Genomic DNA, 17,533 nt, shown 5'->3' on the forward strand with positions numbered 1-17,533 from the left:
CTCCCAACCCCTCCCCACCCCTCCCCACCCCACCCCTCCCCACCTCTCCCCACCCCTCCCCACCCATCCCCACCCCACCCTTCCCCACCCAACCCCACCCAACCCCTCCCAACCCCTCCCCACCCAACCCCTCCCCACCCCTCCCCACCCCACCCACCCCACCCAACCCATCCCCACCCCTCCCCACCCCTCCCCACCCCTCCCAACTCCTCCCCACCCCTCCCCAACCCTCCCCTCCTCAGCCCCTCCCCAGCCCCTCCCCTCCCCAGCCCCTCCCCAGCCCCTCCCAACCCCTCCCCACCCCAACCAACCCATCCCCAGCCCCTCCCCAGCCCCTCCAAACCCCTCCCCTCCCCACCCCCCCAACCCCTCCCCCAACCCCCCCCACCCCTCCCCACCCCTCCCACCCCTCCCCACCCCTCCCACCTTTCCCCACCCCTCCCACCCCTCCCCACCCCTCCCACCCCTCCCCACCCCTCCCACCCCTCCCCACCCCTCCCCTCCCAAACCCACCCCACCCCTCCAAACCCCTCCCCTCCCCACCCCTCCCCTCCCAACCCCTCCCCACCCCTCCCCACCCCACCCCTCCCCACCTCTCCCCACCCCTCCCCACCCATCCCCACCCCACCCCTCCCCACCCAACCCCACCCAACCCCTCCCAACCCCTCCCCACCCAACCCCTCCCCACCCCTCCCCACCCCACCCACCCCACCCAACCCATCCCCACCCCTCCCCACCCCTCCCCACCCCTCCCCACCCCTCCCCACCCCTCCCCTCCTCAGCCCCTCCCCAGCCCCTCCCCTCCCCAGCCCCTCCCCTCCCCAGCCCCTCCCCAGCCCCTCCCAACCCCTCCCCACCCCACCCACCCCACCCAACCCATCCCCAGCCCCTCCCCAGCCCCTCCAAACCCCTCCCCTCCCCACCCCCCCAACCCCTCCCCCAACCCCCCCCACCCCTCCCCACCCCTCCCACCCCTCCCCACCCCTCCCACCTTTCCCCACCCCTCCCACCCCTCCCCACCCCTCCCACCCCTCCCCACCCCTCCCACCCCTCCCCACCCCTCCCACCCCTCCCCACCCCTCCCACCCCTCCCCACCCCTCCCCTCCCAAACCCACCCCACCCCTCCAAACCCCTCCCCTCCCCACCCCTCCCCTCCCAACCCCTCCCCACCCCTCCCCACCCCACCCCTCCCCACCTCTCCCCACCCCTCCCCACCCATCCCCACCCCACCCCTCCCCACCCAACCCCACCCAACCCCTCCCAACCCCTCCCCACCCAACCCCTCCCCACCCCTCCCCACCCCACCCACCCCACCCAACCCATCCCCACCCCTCCCCACCCCTCCCCACCCCTCCCAACCCCTCCCCACCCCTCCCCACCCTTCCCCTCCTCAGCCCCTCCCCAGCCCCTCCCCTCCCCAGCCCCTCCCCAGCCCCTCCCAACCCCTCCCCACCCCACCCACCCCACCCAACCCATCCCCAGCCCCTCCCCAGCCCCTCCAAACCCCTCCCCTCCCCACCCCCCCAACCCCTCCCCCAACCCCCCCCACCCCTCCCCACCCCTCCCACCCCTCCCCACCCCTCCCACCCCTCCCCACCCCTCCCACCCCTCCCACCCCTCCCCACCCCTCCCACCCCTCCCCACCCCTCCCACCCCTCCCCACCCCTCCCACCCCTCCCCACCCCTCCCCACCCCTCCCCTCCCAAACCCACCCCACCCCTCCAAACCCCTCCCCTCCCCACCCCTCCCCTCCCAACCCCTCCCCACCCCTCCCCACCCCTCCCCACCCCACCCCTCCCCACCTCTCCCCACCCCGCCCCACCCATCCCCACCCCACCCCTCCCCACCCAACCCCACCCAACCCCGCCCGACCACTCCCCACCCAACCCCTCCCCACCCCTCCCCACCCCACCCACCCCACCCCTCCCCACCCCTCCCCACCCCTCCCAACCCCTCCCCACCCCTCCCCTCCTCAGCCCCTCCCCAGCCCCTCCCCTCCCCAGCCCCTCCCCAGCCCCTCCCAACCCCTCCCAACTCCTCCCCACCCCCCCAACCCCTCCCCCAACCCCCCCCACCCCACCCCTCCCCACCCCTCCCAACCCCTCCCCACCCCCCCACCTCTGTTGGGGGCGTCTCAGTGTCGTGGGAGAAGCGGGCGACCGCGAGCTGCACGGGCCCCGTGGTCGTCTGCAGCAGCCGCACCGCCTGCTCCTGTGAGACGCGCTCGTCCAGCGGCATGCCATTGATGGCCAGGATCTGGTCTCCCTCTTGGAGACGGCCATCCCTGGGGGTGCCGCGGTGGCGAAATGTTAAATACCACACCTGGATTTTTAGTAACTCAGCTTATTGTAGAGTATATTTAGCATACTGATGATACTAGTTGTTTACGTGGTGGTTTTAGTTACTGCAGCTACATACTATTAACACTCCTTCCCTTTATTAATGCTACCCCTATCCCCTCCCTTTGATGCTGCTAATCCTGCATAATGTACGGGCAAAAGTGGTACTGGTCGCATACCTGCATTTCCCATGGGTATGCTAGATTCCTCTTGATATGCGAATTCCTTTGTCGGGGCGCTCTTCCCCTTCCAACCCAGCTTAAATATACGCTGCCAAGCCTGGTGGTTTTCATTCAGACGCTGTCTTTCTGACAGACCTGTTCTTCACCTGAGGACGGCTGCTTGCGTTGTGGCCGAAACGTCGTGAGAATTATTTTATTATGTTTTATTTTTATTATTTTATTACTTCCCTTCTACGTGACTTTACCGAAAGAACCAAGAAGATACCTCGCCTGGTATACAGGAGGTCGTGGGTCCCGTCCTGACCCTGATGCCTGCTGTATATTTTTGAGTTTGCATGTTCTCCCTGGGGTCGCGTGGATTTTTCTCCAGGTCCTCCGGTTTTTCTCTCCACATTTAGAAACACGCGCTTTAGAGTATTTGGCTGCTGCTATAAATTACCACATGATAAGCCACTTCTCGTTGGGCTATCATTTGTGGTCAGGTCGCTTCTGATAAACAGCTTTATATCTCAGTGGGGCTTACCTGGTAAAATAAAAATATAAATTAGTATTCAATTGTAAATGTTGTGGGTTTACTCTCCAACACACCGGTGTGCTGTACTACGAATTAATTGACATGTTTTGATTACGTGACAAACCTTATTAATTGGCTGTGTCGGGTGGTCGCGGGTTTAATGCCAAATTTATATTTACGCGATCCAACCCAAAAAAACACTATCATGGATAGTTTTAGTAGTTTTAGCAAAAGGATTTCAACAGCATTCGCTTTCTCAAGTCGGGGTCTTGGGCTCGTTCCAACGCAACGTAGCAGGGTCCTATAAAACTGTCTTAGATCAATTTAAAGCTTTCGTGACTGCAGGGATTCATCTTGGTTCTTTCGGTAAAGTCACATAGAAGGGAAGTAATAAAATAATAAAAATAAAACACAATACGTCGTGAGAATTATTTTATTGTGTTTTATTTTTTATTATTTTATTACTTCCCTTCTACGTGACTTTACCGAAAGAACCAAGATGTATTAGATCAGAATATTTATTCGTACTGGAGAAATCCGATTAACTTTAAAGCTCTTATTCACAGATGCCCAGTATGATTTTGAATTTATCACTGCTGTATCATCACTATAATATTCCTTAATGTGACCACTGAGTATCTTTAAGATATTTCCATGAGGATACTCTACTCTACGAGATTGTGACCTGTGGCTACATCACTCTTGATGATGACTTTTTGAAATTCGACCAACAGCATTGAACCCTAAGAATCCTAAATATGCCTTTGCCAGAGCGCCTCGGGTCAAAACAGTGATGCCTAAGAATCTTAAAGCGGCCTTATTCTGACCGCGAGTATTGGGGCAATAACCGTCTAATCCTAATGATCAAAACAGCTGCCTCAGTTTGATTCTATGGGTCAAAGGTAACGTCTATGACCCCTAAGAACCCTAAAAATGTGCCTTAGTTTGACTCGATAATGCTCGAGCAATAAGGTTAAATGCCCCCTAATTCTAGAGTCGAGCTCTCCGTGGAACATATTCATACACGCCTTATGTAATTACGTCACGAGCCCTGTAAGCCAGGAAAGAGGCTCCACATTCACCACATCGGCAAAAAAGGCAATCATATTGTTGAGAGGACCTGCTTGTGCTCAGAGTTGCAAGAACTCATCGAACTGCAAGGGGACATACGGAGGTGGTGGTGGTGGCAGTGGGACCTGCCTGCGCCCAGAGTTGTGATAACTCATCGAATTGCGAGGGGGCAAGGGGGGGGGGAAGAGGCGAATCGTCACACGCCCACCTGCCGACGATGCTGTCCGCGTGGATGGCCTTGATGAAGATGCCGTTGTGTCCATTCTCGCTCCTCACGCCCATGACACTGAAGCCCAGGCCGACGCCCTCAGGCTTGTCGAGGTCCACAAAGTGCACAAGCCGGCCCTGCCCCGTTGACGACAACACAGCAACGCAATTAGCGTAGCGTTTAACAATAATAATAGTTTTGTGCAATTGGTATTAGCGTCATTCTCATAGTACAAGGCTATCGTGAAGGGGCTACGTTTCACGTAGTCTGCAGAAGTTTTACAGTTGGGGGCGATGGTGCTGGGTGTAATCCCAATTCAGTAATGTGCAGGTAACTTTCACAGGTGGCAAATTTGGACCACAATGCTGGCACGCGACAGCTTACCCTCTGGTTTTTTCCTCCACATTTGGAAACACGTGTTTATATTATTTGGCTGTTCCTATACATTCCCACGTGATAAACCACTTTGTTGAGCTATCGTTTGTGGCCAGGTCGCTTCTGAGAAAACTCTGTAGGCGTTATCCGGTACATGAAATAGTTGTGGTACTTTACCTTGGAATCATTGGCACATAACTGTAAATGATTTGTATCCCAATGTTTTTGATATATTATAAAATTATTACAGTTTTTTCCCCCGGCTTAGTTTATAGTTTTAAAACGAATTGATAGTTTTAATAGCATTGTTTTTTTGTTGCAAATATGCACATGGGTACACGCACATTTGAGAACAATAGGAACAATGACATATTGTATATTTTTTACTATGATTGATGACAAGATAATAATGATGATTCTGGCTATTGATAATGATCACAATATTGCTATTGGCAGGTACCACTACATGATGCTGCACGCTGCTGGCAGCCAAGAGGAGGGAACATGCGAGATGATATCGAACAATGAGAAGGCCCGATGAAATTGGTTTGCATGCCGATGATAGATATGTAGTTACATTTCAGTACCGAAAGATGGCAATGGCTTAAGAGGCCTTCATCCAGCAATGGATAGGCCATGGCAGATGATGATGACTACTGCTGCTGTTGCTGCTAATGACACTGCAACTGCTACTGCTAGTTACGATAATATAACCATTTGGTGATTACGATGACAAATATTACTCTTTAACCATGAAGAACGATCATAATAACAAAACACGATGATAATAAAGCAATTGATGACAACGACGATGACAATGGTGATGACATCGTCAAACATGACGATGTTGACAGTGAGGAACAATAATTAAGATCATAATAAACGACGATGACGATGAGAACCCACCTGAGCTAGATGCTTCACCACCAGGGTAAAGTCCTCATCATCCACAGTGGGGGGCAGTGGCGCCGCTGGGAGCTGGATAATGGGAACGGATGTTCCGTGCTCCTCAAACACAAGCTCGCCCGACGGCGAGAAGTCATACTGGGACACCCTCCTGCTCGGCAGCGAATCCAGCTGCAGGAGAATTACACAGGTAACACATGTAACGTCAAGTTCAAGTTCATTTATTAGGTATAGCCCTGTGAGCCATTCGGCTCTTGAATCGGGAGCAACCGCAACAAACAAAAAACAAAAACATGAACAAAAAACATCTTAAAGTGAATATGTGACTGAGTGCAAACAGAAAATCCAAGAAAAGACAGCAAAATATTGCAGAAAAAAGCACCGTACACCAACGCTGTGTGCAAAAATCCCAGTGGGATGCAAGTCAAACAACAACAACAACCACAAGACAACTTAGATTAAGGCCATCAGTCTAACTCTGTACTACAACAAACAAACATGGCTAAACCAATACACTTTTCGAAATCACCAAAATAAAGCCATGAAAGCAATGAAAAAGCAATCATAGGAACTGTGACGGAATTTTCACAATAACGTCGAAAATAGCGGTGGCGCTGTGTCATCAAAATATCAAAAAAAACACCAAATATTCAAATGGGACAAGGTGCCAGCCCTGGCATAATATATTAAATTTGGATGCGTAACAGAAGCCGGGTATTCACCGCCACAGGATCACACGTAAGTTTACTTTCCACATCAGTTTGGGAAATATTTTACTTCAAATGTAGCCTACAAAGGTGTTAAATAATAATGAACAGCCCTTTGTCAGTTCGTTGCTGGCTAAAGGCCTTCTGAGAGTGTTATGGGCATGGGGGAGATTTGACTATACTTCACTATGCTGGTTGGTGTGGATTGAAAGTTGGCCCAGAACCAGTTAAGAAATCACTCATCACCGATGTCAGCCGTGGACGTGACTCAAACTCTAAAGTCACTGTTTTCATAGCTTCCATGCCACATCGAAGATACGGTCGCATAACCTAAAGGCAGCAGTAGACACGTCACTGCTCCATTGTTGTCATCATCACATTAATACACATACCAAGTATATCCATTTGTCCCAACTACAGAACCATTGTCAAGATCACCAACAGAATGTCCCCTGCCCCACCCCTCCTCAACTCCCGAGTGTTAAAATAGCGATGCACTGTCAGACGCAGAGCCAGACCTGCTTGTCAAGCTGCGCTATGGAGCCCTGCAGTGCAAAGATGCTCCGGAATGTCGAACTCTGCAGGGTGTCCTTGAGCAGTCTTAGGTGCGCTTCGTGCGACGCTACATCGACCTTGGCCCGTCCACCAACGCCTACGCCGCCGCTCCCGCCCGCCCTCTGTCGCAGGCGTTGTTGCAGTCGCTCGATGGACTGCACAGCCTCCTGCACATCTGCACAGCGGCAGCAACATCCTCTTGAGCAATGTCACGGTGGGGCGGGTTCCAGGATTTTGGACGTGCGCGTCGAGACACTACGCCGTACACACGAATCCTCCAAACAACCGCACCGCATGCGCAGTGAATGGACGTGGTTGCAGAAGGCAGATGGGTGGGTCGGGGGTGAGATCACAGAGACAGAACTGTTGTGCACCTGTGTTCGATTTGGCCTTGCCACGTGCGATTAACTCACATTCTCACGTGCAGTGAGTTGATGGTCTCAGGTTGGTGACCAATTAGTGTACGTAAAATGTAATTAGGTTTTTCTATCACTCCATCTGGATACATTCCAGCCATCACAAAAAAAGATATCAGTTTGACTGCCATGAGCCACAGTATTCCCCTTCGTATATGCGTGTGTGGGGGGAGAGATGTACATACAAATATAATTCAGTAGCAGTTCTGTGATGTCCATCTCTGTGGCCTGTTCTCTGGACTATTTTGCAAGGATTCCAAATAGCGACACGATTATGAACACACACATCAGACACATTAAGGATTTTGATGAGCTTTAATATAATCGCTATATTTATTTGATTACTTGTATATATAGCATACCAACCTTTTTAGGATTGCAATTCAAACATAAATAATCTGTACACTTTTCATGATAAGGAAAAAATGCTCATAAAACACACACAATTGTGGACGAACCTGGCCAAACCTTTTCATCCATGCCAAGAAGCGATTCTGCATTCTGTTTCAAGCCAATGACTTATTCCATGATTAATCCTTATTTTCGAAAAATATTGATATTACCTTCAAAATCACTCCCCATATGCATTGTTATGATGACCGATTAAAAAAATATTAAACTGAGGTTTCCTAATCTGCAGAACTTCTCAGTGGGTAGCTGAATATCCAAACGTGTTCTACCAGAATCCACCTAAACATCAGCAACAACATTCCTGCAATGTATCCGAGGCAAGATGTAGCCAGCCTGAATACATCGGGTTATGATATATCAAGATAACACTGAAAATTTTGCTTGCTACTTGTAGGCTAAAATACTGTAATCTTGGTCCTAGAAGATAAAGAGCTGTAAAACATGATGAAAATATAACAAGAAGTTTTACCCTTTCTGGCAATGTTAAGATGTTCAAATACCAAATAGATACATTTTGCAAGGCATCAAGTCTGCATTAACCACACATACTTGTGGCAAAACATGCAAAAACAATGCTCCGATAAAATATGCATTGTCCTTGAAACCAAAAGGCCTACACTAGATACAGCATGGCCTTGTCTGACATGTGATAGAGCAGAGAATGCCAAAAGTCCAACAGCAAATACAATACAAGTAACAGAACACGTAACGCTCGGGTCGAGCAGTTACATCTATGGCAGGGGTCGGCAACCAAAATAACAAGAAGAGCCATTTCTTTCCAATTCGGTACAAAATTCAGTATTTCAAGAGCCGCAATGCATCTGAGTACATACTGTACATACGTACATATCGTCAAGAAGCAGCCCGTAAAGAGCCGCATGCGGCTCCGGAGCCGTAGGTTGCCGACCCCTGATCTATGGGAATATTTTGGCATTATCCAAGATGATGAAAAATGTATAGGTTTTATTATCCTTTCTGGCAATGGTAAAACCTATGCTTATGTTTTGGCATTGCCAGAAACAGGTAAAACCTATACAGGTAGTCCTCTGCTTAAGATGGAGATGCGTTACGACGACCCCAATGTAAGTGAAAAATATCGTAAGTCGAAGATGGCCTAGCCTACCCAGGAGTCTTAAAGAAAGGTGATAATTTAGCAAAACAGAGCAATTTACAGTACCGTACCGTATAAACTATATACTGTATGTATTTATTAATTACAATACTGTATTGCACAGTAAAATGTGAAGTAAAAAACAAGGTACATTCTTAGCCTACCTATATGAACTTTAATTTAATAGAAATTTTTTTCAGGAAACAATCCCATCTGCTATAAAAACTTTTAACATGCATTGAAAGTATCGTATCGTGGTAACCCTAAAATGAAAACGCTAAAGCTACGTATCATACATGCATTGAACGTATTGTAACATATCATATTGTACTGTACTCGCCAAGATTCGTACGCTGATGCGTTTGCCTGCCGCACGAAATTTAAAATATTTTACAATTTTGTCGTATCGCCATCGTAAGGTCGAAATATCGTAAGTCGGACCATCTTAACTCGGGGACATCTGTACTTATTTTTTCATGATCTTGGATAATGCCAAAAAGATTCCAAAGCTGTAAAACTAATTTTAAGTCCCAAAAATAGGCCTAAACAATGCATGTTGCTCATTATCAATGCCTCAGCATAAATATATATTCTAAAGACAATCATCTTAACATGCTTCCCCTCATCTACAACACCCACATCCAACCCCCGGCCTACACCAAAACAAATTAAAGGTTAATTAAAATGAAGCCCTCCGTGAGAACACCCCCACAGTTTCATTGCCTCTGAGAAATATGGGTTTGGTCTAGATGGGGTGATTCGAAATGAATTCATATTAACCAGTGCAGTGGCCCCATATACACAAGTCCATATATTAAACCTTGTTTTGAACCATTAATTTTTTTTATATAAATGACCATTCAAAACCGATCAATACCGCAAAAGGAAATAAACATCACACTTGCTCCAACATTAATAACGTGGGTGAAATACCTTCAATACTTGGCATGGCAGCGTAGGCTCAGAGTCATCTTTTTAAAAGCAGCCGCATGATAAACCTGCGATCCGACACACCAATTAAATAGGCTGACACGTTGTACTTTGACTAACCTCCATTTCATGCTGCACACCAATCAAAGTATTTAATAGGACATGCATTAATTGAGTCTGGTAGTGGAGCATTAACACAACCATTAGAAAATTAATCTGCCTAAGCGGGGTTTTAAAAAGATGTACAAGCACTGATCCTTTCACATCGATTCGTTTACATTATATCACCGCTTCATTACAAGTGACAGTCAAGGGATGGAACACCTCTGAGAGGGCGTCCACCGATAAGATGGAGTGGGACGAAATTAGCTCGTGCGCAGGCGCTGGCTGGATCATTGCATTGTGAGATTGTAAGAAATGGAGACGTTGGGGAGGACTGCATCCAGCAGTGGATTGATCATGGCCGATAAGGTTGTTTCTCTGTGGTGGTAAAAAAAAGCCACTTTTTTCAAATTTTCTTGCTGTGGTTTTCACACCTGACGATTGCTTGTGTTGCAATCGAAACGTCGTGAGAATTTTATTGTTTTTATATTTTTATTATTTTATTGTTTCCCTTCTACGTGACTTTACCAAAAGAACCAAGAAAATGAATCCCTGCAGTCACGAAAGCTTTAAATCGGACATTGTGTCAGTTTTTACCGAAAGAACCAAGAAACTAACAAAAGTAAAACAAAAAATAGGTGACACAAATATATGTATGTTGAACTTCTGTCGCACCGTACATAGCCCATCGTGCTAATTGGAGGTGTGGGGGAAGGACAACAAACTAAACACAAAAATCAAAGAGAAATCAGCACAAAAACAACGGTGTCGCTTGAGAAATTGAAAGTCTTGCACAAACAAGACGAAGACCTCTCTCCAAGCTGTCGCTATCCCTCATGGTCCTGTGATGTCACAGTCCGCTCAGCAAATGCACACTCGCTGATTTGATTGCTCCATCTCTCTCGGACACGTCCCATCTCTTGGCTGTCATTCCAATTATTATTCTTGACCATCGGTCATCATCGCTTCTCGCAATGTGTCCTGCCCAAGCCCACAACATCATTTAGTATTTTTAGATTAACGGAAGCCTCTTTTGCAGGCAATAATATAAATTATATGATTTTTCACCGTGTTAAAATTCAGTTTATAGAAACATTAGCCATAAAAAACATCCCCAATTGAGACAGAAGTGTGACTCATTTAACAGCAGCGTTAAAGCATTAATACATATTATAAAAACTCATTCAAAGTCCAATACAAATAATATCGGCAGTCTTTTAAAAGTGCAAATAAAAACCACACTATATTTGGTAATGACACTGTTTTATAACAGGGAGCATTGGTGCAACGGTCAGCAACACTATGCTCTCAACACGGCAACCCGAGTTTGTTTTCTGGCCATGGCTTAACATCAGTGGCAAGTGATTTCTGAACTGGTCCTATACCAATCTTGATTTGAAGCTTTCGTGACTGCAGGAATCCATACTCTGGTTCTTTCGATAAAAGTCACGTATTGAAAAATCAAATAAATCACGACGTTTCGATCGCCAGCCAGCACTGAACAGTATGGTGAAATATGGTTTAACAGCTGTAATGACCTAGACGGCATGGGAATGCGTTCATCCAGCATTGTAAATTATTTTTACAGAACATTCCGAACAAGTGAATTTAATTTCACTGCATTGCACAATTACAATACCGCAATGACACACGCTCAGAAATGATCACAATAATTATCAGTAAGAGAATAAAGAGAGTGTTCCTCCAAAAGTGCACAAGTGTACACGTTTTCAAATGAGTGCCAATTCCAATTAAATTCACTAATTGGAATGAGACACATCGGTGGACATGCAGAGCAGTAATAGCACTGCTGGAAATTCATGGGATTTACACGATTATTGTACATTGGAATGCAAAGTGCGTTATAAAATTTATCATAACACAGTTGTGCATATGTTCCATTTGTGAAAACTGTTGCACTTACAGTAGTTGTGTTGAATTAGCTTTAAAAACGTGGGCTACACTGTTTATTTTATCTAAGCAAAGAAAAGCATTAAGATTGTACGAGTTCCGCCAAGTTTGAAGACGGATCTGCCTCTTAGAGCTGTGATAGCTACAAAAAAACCAAGTTATATCAAACCGCGAGCCCTGTAAAGGTGTAAAGAAAATGTGGCCACGTTAAACAAAACGGTGGTTATGATGATGGTGATGATTATGATGGGATGCCACATCACACTCCAGTGGCACAACATCAAGCAATATCCTTGTTGATCCGCAGATGTTTCTTGCTGACAAAAGGAGTTACCTACACACCTCCTATTGGCACGGTTAGCTACATACAGTGCGAAATAAGTTCAACATGGATACATAAACACACATTAGGATCTGTAAACAGCATAACTACATTTCGATTAAAAGCTTTCGTGACTGCAGGGATTCATATTCTTGGTTCTTTCGGTAAAGTCACGTGGAAGGGAAATAATAAAAATTAAACAAATCAAACAAAAAAATTCTCACATTTTACTGTTTAATTTTTATTATTTTATGATTTCCCTTCTACGTGACTTTACCGAAAGAACCAATAATAGCATAACTACACTTAACTGAAGTGTCAGTGTACACTTCTCACACCTCAGGACTTTGCTATGTTTTACATTTGCAAATATAAGAACATGAACGATGCTTACCCACTGTTTTACTCCATATTTCTCCTAATAATCTATACAATTACAAGCGCTATGAAATTTCCCTTTTGTATGTAATGTCAATATGCGATCAATAACACGGGAATCTACAACTGTGGCAATATGCCAGATGTGGCTCCATACAGGGTGTCCAATAATGCCCCATCTCAATGACTTTTCCAAGTTAAAGTACCTTGATAAAAGATTAAAATGAGAAGTATATTTTAAAAAAAGTAAGTCAACTTATTTTAAAATGTATTTAAATGGGTTCAATCGTCTATTTCCGATGAGGAATTGTCAGATCTGTCAACCCCTTATCACCTTATTACAGATCAATTCAGACCGTATTGGTCACCCCGTGTCCTTATAAATCTCAACGTTCATCCTACACAGTCCCATCAGAAGGCAGAAACACAAACAAATAGACACATTAAAACATGTTTTTGCTGTACGCCGTATGGACCTGAAAACTCAATTTCCCTATAAAAGAATACGAGGTAAACCATAAGGGTTTACAGGTTATGATTTGTTTATATTAATCACGCATCGTCTACAACTGGGTGAAATCTACCACACGCGTAGCTGATTTTGAATTAAAATGTCATCAGCTGCGTACAAAATATCTGCATTAAAAACAAATACATACAAAGGAAGTAACAATATTTAAACCTCTTCGCATGTGGGTTACGTTTTATCGGGATAGCATTGAAATTTTTATTCCATCTTATAGAAATGTCACAATAGATTCGTGTATAAAAGCTTGGACATTTTTAAAATGCGCCTTAAAACCTATTTATACGCTTATTAAACTTTAATTTGAGTGTCTGCCGCTGCTGTGTCCTGTACAACGCTTTGAGGCCCTTGATGCAAAGCGAGAAATGTTATTATTATTAATCTTTGGTTCTTTCGGTTAGGTCACGTAGAAAGAAAATACATTAAATAATAGAACACGACGTTTCGATTTTAACACAAGCAGTCGTCTGTGTTTATCTCTCAAATTTAGCGAAGTTCTACCTGATTACGACTGCCGGTGTTGCAATCGAAACGTCGCGTTCTATTATTGAATACATTTTCTTTCTACGTGACTTTACCCAAATAAACCAAAGAGTAATTCCTACAGTCACGAAAGCTTCAAATCAAGTTTAAATGTAATTATTATTGACTTGAGGTTGAAAGCGTCCATGCAGCATTATTGGCCCCATCAGTGATGTTTGGGCAAGAACATCTCAACAAATCTGTCAATAACATAAAAGCCTTAGAGACTAAATGAATACATATAAACAGACGACGTGTTGGGCAATGAACCTTCTTCATGACACGATTGATTAGTCAATTATTATATAATTTCCCTTGAAGGTCACCCGTGAAGTGTGCTGTTAATTGTGCTTGTTAAAAGCGCTGTAATCACCGAATAGCGTTGAAGAGCGTTACAGAATCCCCGTGGTATGCACGTCTGTTTAATTGTTTGACTTTCTTCTTTAAATTAAAAACAACAGCAAGGTGCAGCAGTCTTAGCTTGCACAGGGAGTGACTGTTTTGATTTATGTTTAAACCTACGACCGCACCGCGTTGCATATTGTACAGCGTTACTCGGTCAAAGGTTTGGACACGTTACTTGGTCGCCTCACAAACTTGTGAGAAACTACTTTTTTACAGATATAAACACCGCGATATCAAATTTCACAATTTGCGAGCGTAAGGTTTAAACGTCTGTACGATATTAAGGCAATGTGCAGTACATTATATCCATACATTGATGCAGTACTTATGCACGGGTGTAACAAGTGTAAAGTATGCGGTAAAATTAAACATTAAACATCATCCCGGAACGTCTTCAAACGAGTTATGCAACAAAAAAGGTAAAGTTAAACTTTAATGATATCTTTACAGCGTGGCATATTGCCTCTCGGCAAGCCCCGGGCTCACCTAGAACGCCCTACCCACTCGAAACCAAATCCTCCGGTAGGACCAACCAGGCGAGTAGGTAGGCCCGTAGGACCGCTAGGCCTTAACAGAGTTAAAATAAAAATTAACAAATAAACTTCAACAAAACTTTAATTCACACAACGAGTGCATTCAGTACACTACCAAGACTTCGCCCAGCTGATATCACTTCGGTCTACGAAGCGACAAATATATTAATTGCTAAACCCAATCAATGCATTGTTGGTGCCTTCGTGAGGAAGCAAGTAGCTTAAACAGAAGAAAAAAAAACCTTGCGTTTAATTTAAAAATACTAAAAAAAGCAAGAAAAAAACAAACAAACAAAGCTCACCGGCGTCGGGCCGAACCCACACTTGTTGAGGACGTTCGCGTCGAAGCGACGTGGGGTTTTTTTTAGTTCGCCTAAGTAATTAACAGCTAGCAAACACGGCCGCGGAATGCGTCGTGCGGCGTGCGAGAATACTTCCTCTGTTGATGGAGTTAAAGCGAGTCGGGCCCCACCCCACAGAGACTTTGACACTCAACAGTCAGCAACACATCATCACGCACGACACATTACCACCACCACCACACACCACCACCACTCAACGACACATCACCACACACGACACATCACCACACACAACACATCACCAACACACTACACATCACCACCATCACCAACACACGCCACATCAACTTCCTTACCTGCGTGATCACCTCTCTCTCTCACGCGCTTGAGAATTAGTGGAGGGTTTGAGGTTTGTTTTATTATCTTTTATCATAGACACTTTAACCAACGAAACCTGCCTCACTCCTGTGTTACCTCACTCCTGTCTAGTCTCACACCTGTCTCACCTCACACCTGTCTCACCTCACACCTGCCTCACCTCACTCCTGTCTCACCTCACACCTGTCTCACCTCACACCTGTCTCACCTCACACCTGCCTCACCTCACTCCTGTCTCACCTCACACCTGTCTCACCTCACACCTGTCTCACCTCACTCCTGCCTCACCTCACACCTGCCTCACCTCACACCTGTCTCACCTCACACCTGCCTCACCTCACTCCTGTCTCACCTCACACCTGTCTCACCTCACACCTGTCTCACCTCACTCCTGCCTCACCTCACACCTGCCTCACCTCACACCTGTCTCACCTCACACCTGTCTCACCTCACTCCTGCCTCACCTCACACCTGCCTCACCTCACACCTGTCTCACCTCACACCTGTCTCACCTCACTCCTGCCTCACCTCACACCTGTCTCACCTCACATCTGGCTCACCTCACACCTATCTCACCTCACACCTGTCTCACCTCACTCCTGTCTCACCTCACACCTGTCTCACCTCACTCCTGCCTCACCTCACACCTGTGTCACCTCACACCTGTCTCACCTCACACCTGTCTCACCTCACACCTGTCTCACCTCACACCTGCCTCACCTCACTCCTGCCTCACCTCACACCTGCCTCACCTCACTCCTGTCTCACCTCACACCTGTCTCACCTCACACCTGCCTCACCTCACATCTGGCTCACCTCACACCTGTCTCACCTCACACCTGCCTCACCTCACACCTGTCTCACCTCACACCTGTCTCACCTCACACCTATCTCACCTCACTCTGCCTCACCTCACACCTGTCTCACCTCACTCCTGCCTCACCTCACACCTGTCTCACCTCACACCTGTCTCACCTCACATCTGTCTCACCTCACACCTGCCTCACCTCACTCCTGCCTCACCTCACACCTGTCTCACCTCACACCTGTCTCACCTCACACCTGTCTCACCTCACTCCTGCCTCACCTCACACCTGTCTCACCTCACACCTGTCTCACCTCACATCTGTCTCACCTCACACCTGCCTCACCTCACTCCTGCCTCACCTCACACCTGTCTCACCTCACACCTGTCTCACCTCACACCTGCCTCACCTCACTCCTGTCTCACCTCACTCCTGCCTCACCTCACACCTGTCTCACCTCACTCCTGCCTCACCTCACACCTGTCTCAACTCACTCCTGCCTCACCTCACTCCTGCCTCACCTCACACCTGTCTCACCTCACACCTGTCTCACCTCACACCTGTCTCACCTCACTCCTGCCTCACCTCACACCTGTCTCACCTCACACCTGTCTCACCTCACTCCTGCCTCACCTCACACCTGCCTCACCTCACTCCTGCCTCACCTCACACCTGTCTCACCTCACACCTGTCTCACCTCACACCTGTCTCACCTCACTCCTGTCTCACCTCACACCTGCCTCACCTCACTCCTGCCTCACCTCACACCTGTCTCACCTCACACCTGTCTCACCTCACACCTGTCTCAACTCACTCCTGCCTCACCTCACACCTGTCTCACCTCACACCTGTCTCACCTCACACCTGCCTCACCTCACTCCTGCCTCACCTCACACCTGTCTCACCTCACACCTGTCTCACCTCACTCCTGCCTCACCTCACACCTGTCTCACCTCACACCTGTCTCACCTCACTTCTGCCTCACCTCACACCTGTCTCACCTCACACCTGTCTCACCTCACTCCTGCCTCACCCCACACCTGTCTCACCTCACTTCTGCCTCACCTCACATCTGTCTCACCTCACACCTGTGTGATCTCAAACATTGCCTCACACCTACCTGACTTCACATCCTGTCCTCACACCTGTGTCATGTCACACTTAATGTGTGAATCGCACGTTTCCTTCCAAGGCCGAAGTGGTCTAAGTAGGCGGAGACTTGCATCCCACTGGGATTTTTGCACACTGCGTTGGTGTGCGCTGTTTTTTTCTGCAATATTTTGCTGTCTTTTCTTGGATTTTCTGTTTGCACTCAGTCACATATAGTCACTTTAAGATGTTTTTTTGTTCATGTTTTTGTTTTTTGTTTGTTGCGGTTGCACCCGATTCAAGAGCCGAATGGCTCACAGGGCTATACCTAATTAACGAACTTGAACTTGAGTTTTCGATTTAAAGCTTTCGTGACTGCAGGGATTCATCTTCTTGGTTTTTTCGGTAAAGTCACGTAGAAGGGAAATAGTAAAATAATAAAAATAAAACATAATAAAATAATGTCGGAAAGACAGCGTCTGAATGAGACGCTGTCTTTCTGAATGAGACGCTGTCTTTCTGACAGACCTGTT

At 47.1% G+C, this 17,533-nt stretch overlaps 1 protein-coding gene across 3 annotated transcripts in view; it reads right to left on the reverse strand.

Moving 5' to 3' along the window:
* LOC144941090 (multiple PDZ domain protein-like) overlaps nucleotides 1-15,033 on the reverse strand; it is a 171,612-nt gene extending 156,579 nt beyond the window's left edge. For 2 of the 3 annotated variants that reach the window (XM_078867554.1, XM_078867553.1), the window contains exons 1-6: nucleotides 14,728-15,033; nucleotides 9,730-9,794; nucleotides 6,822-7,033; nucleotides 5,597-5,767; nucleotides 4,316-4,452; nucleotides 2,120-2,285 (exon numbers count right to left, since the gene is read on the reverse strand). In XM_078867554.1, coding sequence (XP_078723680.1) covers nucleotides 2,120-2,285; nucleotides 4,316-4,452; nucleotides 5,597-5,767; nucleotides 6,822-7,033; nucleotides 9,730-9,745 — 702 coding nt within the window. In that variant the 5' untranslated portion in view covers nucleotides 9,746-9,794; nucleotides 14,728-15,033. The remainder of the gene's footprint in view (nucleotides 1-2,119; nucleotides 2,286-4,315; nucleotides 4,453-5,596; nucleotides 5,768-6,821; nucleotides 7,034-9,729; nucleotides 9,795-14,727) is intronic. The other variant, XM_078867555.1, reaches the window with a different exon arrangement.
* Between the last annotated feature and the right edge of the window lie 2,500 nt (nucleotides 15,034-17,533).

Source organism: Lampetra fluviatilis, chromosome 24, assembly GCF_964198595.1.
Source record: "Lampetra fluviatilis chromosome 24, kcLamFluv1.1, whole genome shotgun sequence".
Taxonomy (NCBI): domain Eukaryota; kingdom Metazoa; phylum Chordata; class Hyperoartia; order Petromyzontiformes; family Petromyzontidae; genus Lampetra; species Lampetra fluviatilis.